Source organism: Castanea sativa, chromosome 6 (assembly GCF_040712315.1).
Source record: "Castanea sativa cultivar Marrone di Chiusa Pesio chromosome 6, ASM4071231v1".
Lineage (NCBI taxonomy): Eukaryota > Viridiplantae > Streptophyta > Magnoliopsida > Fagales > Fagaceae > Castanea > Castanea sativa.
The window spans coordinates 62621708-62630258 of record NC_134018.1 but is presented as its reverse complement, the minus strand read 5'-3'; the positions used below and the strand labels follow the sequence as shown (position 1 = coordinate 62630258).

The window sequence follows — 8551 nt, the reverse complement described above, 5'->3', positions numbered from 1 at the left end:
GACCGAAGACAAAGTTTGCCCTAGTTCATCTCTTTGTGAAGAAGCTGTTATGTCTTTACACCGTAGGGTTTTGTAACCAAGCATTTTCTTGTTCTTTATTGTGAGGATGAACTAAAGAATTTTGCAGCCAACATCTTTCTCAAGTTGGTAATTGAAGTTGCGTACTGAGATCCGTGCAATTGGTTAGTCACGTACTAGGAGCCGTGCATTGAAAAGAAGAAATTGTCACTACAGAACAAGTCCAATTGGGTATTGGGGTAAGGGTTCAACTGTAGGTTGGTATTAGGTACTGAGATTTTTTTACTTGTAACCGCTTTGTTGTGATAATAGTGGATTCTCGAGAGTGGTGACCTTAAAATCACCCGGTGGGGTTTTTGCCTTGGAGGTTTTCCCCATTCGTAAACAAATCACCATGTCAATTTATTTTCCACTGCACTTTAGTTTATTGGTGATTTGTTTGTGCTACCATGCGTTTGCATGTTAATTTGATTAATTAATAAACTTTGCTAATTAATCAATTTAATTCATCACAAGGGGTCAATATGTTTTTGGCCTATCATATATATATATGAAAACCATAATTTAATAAAAAGGTTTAAATTACATAATTATAATATTTTATTATATAAATTGAGAATGTCATTAAAAATGACTTTTTTTTTAAAAAAAAAGACTTTTTTTTAAAAAAAATGTACCATAATTGGTTAACTAATTTGAACATTTTCAAGAATATTAAAAAAAATGCACACCCCCATTCCATGAAATACATGTAAGTTTAATATGTTACACTAAGTTTAATTATTATATAAGTTTAGAATTGTAGTTTTTTTTTTTTAAATTGAATTTAAGTATAATGTCTATATTATTATTATTATTATTTTAAATGTCTATGTAATGGCATGTTTCGATCCACAGCCCAAGAGATTTGGACAATAGCCCATTGAGCCCAAAACAATAAATTTGATAGAGAGTGAGTATATTACTAAACGTTCAATGAGTTAGAATATAGATCACAATAGGCTAGTTGGCGTTCGAATGAGCAATACAAACAGTTTGAAAAGAAAAGGTACTCCTCGGTTAGGTTTGAGGATGATATGTTCTTATATATTTCTCCTAGACTAATGCAAATATTCAAATTCTTGGTTACACAGTGATTTCTTTTATGGATTTCTAATGATCCCCCCTGTAGTGGAATCCTTCCCTTTTATATTCCCTTCCCCTCTTTCATCTCAGCCTTCCACGTGTAGATCAGATTGTGAATCCCCTTGATATTTGTCTCACCAGCACCTTCCGAAAGTCTTTGTAGGTAGCTGTAAGGCTGAAAGTCATTATTCAGGTATCACTTCCACATTAATGCGGCCAAGGGGTTAGATGTAGAGCATTCAATGCGGTGGTAGTAGCTTTCTTTCCAAACATTTCTCAATTCTCTGTTTACTCATCTCTCTCTAAAGCTTATCTTCCTAAGCACGATTGCCCACTGCCCAGTACTTGATAGGTGATCGGACTTTAGGCTTACACTCTGTTGGCCAATGAAGGATTGCTCCTCGGACAACGTCACTTGTTCATTATGATCAAACCTCTTCCTCGGCCTAGTAATCTACTTGTCTCTACTAATGCGTGCTTGTCTTCGGGCTCTTTGATGTCCTCGGGTGCGGCCCACAGCCCACTATCCTTATTAGGACCCTTAATCACTATAGTCTATATTATTGAAACTTGAATAAGATAATCTTTTGAATATTTATCATTTTTATTTCTTTTTTATGACTCGTATCTCTAATTTCTAATGAGTAATTTGTTTGTATTTTTAGCTAAAAACTAAAGAGTTTGACTCAAATAAAATAAAAATATCATACTTTATAATCCAAATATTAAGAATATATATAAATATATATATATATATATAATTTTTAATCAAAAACTGAAAAGCCAACTTAGAAAAAGAATAAATTTAAGGCCCAAGTCCAAAATGAACCGGATGGACTGAATTAAACCGAACTGGGCGAAGTGACCTAAGTTGACCTAAATGAATCAAATTGGACTGAAATGCTCTGATAATGTAACTCAACAGGAATGAAATAACAATAAATATTACACTTTAATTTTTAGATATTGAGTATGTTTGTATAAGCTGTTGCAATTGAAATTGCTTTGGTGGGGTAGGCGTCCAGCAGAATGAGTTGATCGATCCACCTCGTTTAGGCTCTTAGTTTTTAGAGGCGACTTTGTTGATATCGAGATGAGGGTCAACCATAAAGAGGATATAGTTGGAGAGGAGACAAGGAAACAAAGTGGTGAGGAAAGCAAGATAAGGGAGAGAATTTGACTGTGATCGTGAAGGGTACGTAAGAAAGTTGGAGGAAGGATGTAGATAGGTGGATCTACCTATATATATATAGATAGTCTGATTTTCTTCTCCTTTTTTTCGAGTATGCTGTTTAATTATTTATTCACAATATAATATGAGTTGATCCTATATGATTTAACCTAGTACATGGACCATGGTAGGGATGGCAATTTTTCCCCGCCCCGCTTGACCCGCCCCTCCCCGCTTCGCCCCGTGCGGGTTTTCCCTGTCCCGCAAAGGTGATGGGGCGGGGATAGGGCGAGATTTTAGACCCGCACCACGGGGTAGGGCGGGGATGGGTTTACCCTTTTTAGACCCATCCCACCCCGCCCCGCCCCATCCCGCGATAATAAGGATTAAGTTGTAATTTTTTCATACTCTAAAATCCTACTATTTAAACAAAAATATCATCAGCTTATTTTATTCTACCTAATGTGGTTCTACCTCTATTTTCTCTCAAGCAAAGTTGGAAATAAGGTACCAATTTTAACTCTTTTTTTTTTTTTTTTTTTTGTATTTTCATTCATGATTCATATGTCTTTCTGAACTTACTTTTCATCATTAACATAATATGAGATTTTTGTGTCATACTATGAGATTTTTGTTGTGACATTGTCTTGTTAAACATTTAGATAATATTATTTAGTTTTTGCTAAAAATTAGTTTGATTTGATAAGATAAATTTATTTATAATTTCAAGTATATTTTTATTATTGAAACATGTCATTTTATTTGAAAAAATGGTAATAATTATAGGGAAAATTAACAAGAAATAAAGTTTTACGGTGTAGGGCGGGGCTTCGCGGGGCCTTATAGGGCGGGGATGGGGCAAGAAATTTTCCTTGTCATGCGGGGCGGGGCGGAGATGGGGCAAAAAAAATCTATACGGGGCGGGGGCGAAGATCCCATCCTTCGGCCCCACCCCGCCCCATTGCCATCCCTAGACCATGGTGATTTATTGGGTAAAGAAAGAAAAAAATAAACATGAAGGAAGAAATTTTGAAAATTAAATTTGAGCGGTATAGTTGTTATAGAAATATTAGGCTCGTGGAAATGCATGGAAGTTTAGAATAGTGGAATTTTAAATACATTAGGCTTGTGGAAATGCATGGAAGTTTGAATGGAATGGAATTTTGCAACCACCGGTATTGTTGACTTAACTTTAGGGTTGATTTGGATGGAATGGAATGATGGAAATATATATATATATATATATATATATATATATATATATATATATATATATATATATATTAACAAATGCAAGAAAAACATAAAAGTAGAGGAAGGAAAGATTTTAGTTTTTTTCAATTTGTGTTGGGTATAGAGTATAGAAAAGTGAAGTAATAGAAAGTAAATATTTTTTTTTAATTTAGTTGAGAAGAAAAAAATGAGCTATAAAAAAATATAATTTGTATGAATTTATTATTATACTCTTATTACATAAAATCTAATTTTTTCAATAGTACATAGTAAGTTATTTTTTCAATTATCATGTAAAAGAAAAAAATGTTATCATTTAAATTATAGTAAAAGTGATATCTTATAAGAATCAACACATCTCAATTATTATATTTGAAAGCTCGAATTTGTGTTAAAAACACAAGAGCTGTTTAGACCCCAAATTAAAAAAAATTACGGCTCGGTTAATTTTATTCTAACTTAAACTAAGTGCGGAATAGAGTAAATGCGAGCAAACAAACAATACAACTACTTTAAGTCATATTCAACAAATCACAATAGTAAAATGAAAGCTAAAAGAGTAGAGAAGAGAGATGCAAACACAAGATAACACGCCGATGTGTTATCGAAGAGGAAACCGAAAAACTCGGCGAAAAATCTCTCCACTGCCCTCTAAGTGGTAAATCGATCCACTAGACAATAAGTTGGGATACACGAAATAACAAGAGACCCTCCAAGCTCCTACTTCAACAAGGTTTCTCGGAACCGCGTCTTGTCTAGTTTTCCGGATCCCGCAATGCGCTCGATTGCATCCGTCAAAGCTTGGCTTCTTCTAATACTTCCCAGCAGCACCAAAACGTCACTAGACACATAGTATGGGTGTGGTAAGTGTTTGGGCTATCAACTTCTCAAGGATTTGGAAATGGAGAGGTAGGAGTAGAGGAAAACCACAATGGATGGTGTAGAGAATTGTAGGTATAAAAATCTCACACTTTCAAGGGTTTGTGGCTAGGGTTTTCTTCTCTGAAAAACTCTCTACTCAATATGTGGGTAATGATGGTATATATAGTATGTATGAGGATATAGTGGAGCAGATATGACAAAATAGCAACACAGACTGTTTCACGGGAATCTCGCGAGAAGGCCTTACCTGTGAGACACTAGTGAAAACCAGCTATCTCCATCATGTCCTGACTCTTCGCATTCTAGTCATGTGCTGGACACATGCATCACTTCACGGGATGGCTAGTCGCGAGCTACCCGCAAAACTCCTTTTGTCTTTAATAGATGCCTTGAGTCTTCACACTCTTTCTCTCTCACACAATCCTTACAAATAAATCCTACATAAAATACAGGGTACAAAAGATTGAATAAAATTACAATCAAATTTGGCATGGAATTAAACCCAACACATAGTAGTTGTAAATTACAACTTTACAATATTATTATATTATATATATTTATCTACCCATCCAATTTATATATAAGAAAAAAATTAATGTGGTTAGTTGAATTATGTAATTTTTTTTCTTGAATAGTTGAATGAGTTAAATTGACACATCACAATTATTATATTATTTTAGTTTCTATCTCTATTCATTCATGTTATATCCACAAAATAAAAATAGTTTGACTAACTAAAAATTGTTATGCATCTATTTCTTTAATAGAAAGTGAAGAAAAGAAGAAGATACTAAATGATAAAGGCAGAGAGAAAGTGGGTTGGGTGACCCAAAATGACTCACCCACTTTTCTCCCCATATTGGAGATATTAAATTTTGTGAGCCCTACTGGAAAGCACCCTGGCGTACGTCCATTTTTCATTCCTCCATTTCCTATTTGAACTAAATAATGGAAAATGCTATTTTTCCACATACTTTTTAGTCTAGTCAAAGAAATCCTAAATCTGATAGTTGAAAGAAACTCTTAAATTAAGATTTAGTCAAGCCTGGTTTTTGTTTTGTTTTATAAAAAATTGTGGACCTCACCAGTGTGTTAGTTAACATTTTTAGTGAGAAATCATCTCTTAGGCACTATTTTATAAGAAGTTAAAGGTTGGGTTTTTTTTTTTTATGGGATAAATATTAGTTTTGAGTATTGAGAAAGTATTAAGAATTTGGTTGAAATTGTTAGAAGTTAAACTTGTTTGTAATTAATCCTTCATAAATAAGTGAGTTTCATAAGTTAATGTAGTGGGAAGTTTATTGAAGTTATGTGTGAGATTTATGAATGTAAGAGTTAGAAAATAAATGTAGTGAGAGTTAAAGGTTGGATGGTGTACTATATAAACCCATTCATCCGTCAAATTCTATGCAAGAGTTGAAGAGAAATACAAAACCTTAAAGAGTTCTAACTCTTCCCTCTCCACTCTCTCTCTCTTTATTTAATTTGTGAGTGTGAGTCTCTTCTACACACTAAGTAGTGTGTGGATATTTGTGAGAGTAACTGAAGAAAGGCCCATCAATAGTTTGTTTTATTTCCAACAGAAATACACTTTATTCTTTTAAATTTGATTAAGTTTGGTGTTCATATCTCTGATTTAAAATCGATAAGTTTATACTGGAAAAATAACAAGGGTATCAATTTCGTACCTTTCTCCATCTCTTGTTAAATTTATTCCAAGTTATATTTCTTTTATTGATAATCAATTCCAAGTTATCTTCTTAACATATAATTTGTTAAAATTTTTGTCTGTCATATGCATTTTCTTTTACCACTTGCACTTTGAGTTAAATTTTAACTTGTTAATGTGATTTAAAAACATGTACCTTATTCTTTCGAGATCAGATCTTAATGTTTTTTCTACCCTAAAAATTTGTACATGTAGATTACACGCTTCAAGAAACAAGTGAAAGTATGTAATAAGAATCTCAATACAATTTGCCGATGATCATTACAATTTGCCATATTTCTAATATTTTATTAAATAAATAAATAATAAGAAAAACAAACAAAAATAAACAAACAATTTTCCATAACAATCAAAGGCTTTAATTTTTCTTCTAAAAAAAAGCTTTAATTTCTTTTTGGCCATAAGGTCGGTTTATTTATTTATTTTGATAGGAAATTACAGCAGCATTTCATTAAAAGAAGTCAAAAATACATCCTGTGCGATAGAAGTTTCTAAGAAACTGGGGTTTCTCAGCCGATGTCACAAAATCATCAACAAACTTAGCATGATGAGCTAATATATATATATATATATATATATATATAATTTTTTTTTTCTTTCATTTATTTTACATGAAGTTAACTTCTTTTTTTTTTTTTTATCATCAAGTCAACTTATTATTAGAAGTAACTGAAAGTTTAAAACAAAACTTATTACCATACCTTTTTTTTTTTTTGGGAGATAAACGATGGAATTACCATACTAACTCATAACCTTTATTTCCCTAAAAAAAAAAAATCATAACCTTTATATACTTTATACTTTACTGTTATGAAGAGAGTAATCTAAGCACTAGTTTTGCCTGTGAGCAATAAAATTCGCGAGAGCAAACAATGGCGCAGCCTTCACTGAATCAAACCCAGAGAGCGAATCCTGAGCTTCCTTGTTCAGTTTTTCAGCAAACTCCCTAGACTTGTCGATCCCCATTAGCTTCGGATATGTGATCTTATCTGCAACCAAGTCTTTGCCTGCAGTCTTCCCCAACTCTTGGGCCGATTTTGTCACATCAAGAATGTCATCCACCACCTGGAACAGCAACCCAATATACCTCGCAAACCTCCTCAACTTCTCAATCTCCTCATTAGACCCACCTCCCAAAATAGCTCCCACTGCTACTGTCCCTTCAAACAATGCTGCAGTCTTATGCAGATGGATGAACTCAAGCTGTTCCAATCCAATATCAGAGACTGAGAGACCCTCTGAACTTATATCTGCTACTTGCCCAGCAGCGAGTCCTTCGTGCCCTACTGACTTGGCCAACTCCTTAATCGCATGAACTACCCTTGTGGGATGCACACCCATTGTGGAAACTGATGTTATGTGATCGAACGCCAAGGCTAGAAGTGCATCGCCGGTTAGAACAGCAACAGCTTCACCAAAAACTTTGTGACTCGAGGGCCTTCCTCGACGGAGATCATCATTGTCCATGCAAGGAAGGTCGTCGTGGATCAATGACATGGTGTGTATCATCTCGATAGCACAGGCAGCGGGCATGGCTATGGACTCGGTGCCGCCTACGAGTTCACAGGCAGCAATGCAGAGGACAGGGCGGGCTCGCTTGCCACCGGCAAGAAGGGAGTAGCGCATGGCTTCTTGGATCTTATTGTGATGACCTTTGAATGGAATGGCTGCGTCGAGGGCTTGATTGATGGAAATGGCTTTCTGGACCATGTAGGATTCGAAGTTGAAAGTGGGTTTTGACTCATGTTCATGTCCTTTGAGAGTAATTTCCTTGGAAAGGACCATTGCACAGCTCATTTTCTTTCTGGAAGTTTTGAGGGAGAGTGAGGGGGTGGCTATCACAGTCTGCAAAATTAAGATAAGGAGGAGTTAGAGAAACTCTATCGAGTGCTAGCTAGCTTATAATTTGAACATCATATATTGGAGTGACAACTCTAGATATACTAACACAGATATACGCGTGCAGTGAAATTTCCTAAGAAAGATTAAAGAAGTCGTGACTTTTGAGACTTAAAAAGTATTCACTTACTCCATACCCAAAAAAAAAAAAAAAAGTACTCACTTACTTACCTTTTTCTCAAAAAAAGAAAAAAAAAGAAGAAAAGTATTCACTTCTTTTTAAATCTTCCACATCTACCATCCCTAGGAATCTTTGATTCTTTGCAATAGAAAATTCTACCGTGTTATATATAGTCTTCTAGAGGGAGTACTTGGGAGGACTTGGAATTCCAAGTCATAATTATTGGAATAAGATCAGCATTCATAAATCACAATTGAGCAGCTCATTTGTAGAATTGAAATCATGTTTTAAAATACGATTTCTAAAAACGCGATTTCTAAATAACATGAATAATAGTGAGTTCCTGTCTTAAAGATGAATATTTAATATCCAA

At 34.3% G+C, this 8551-nt stretch overlaps 1 protein-coding gene across 1 annotated transcript; it reads right to left on the bottom strand.

Annotated features, from left to right (window-relative positions):
- Window positions 1-6989: 6989 nt before the first annotated feature.
- On the bottom strand, window positions 6990-8033 carry LOC142639213 (heterodimeric geranylgeranyl pyrophosphate synthase large subunit 1, chloroplastic-like). Its single transcript, XM_075813342.1, has one exon. It carries the CDS (start codon window positions 7953-7955, stop codon window positions 6990-6992), a length of 966 nt encoding a protein of 321 aa, XP_075669457.1. The 5' UTR covers window positions 7956-8033.
- Between the last annotated feature and the right edge of the window lie 518 nt (window positions 8034-8551).

Coding starts and splice junctions, on each gene's coding strand:
- LOC142639213 (XM_075813342.1), bottom strand. CDS start 7,955: ATGAGCTGTGCAATGGTCCTTTCCAAGGAAATTACTCTCAAAGGACAT.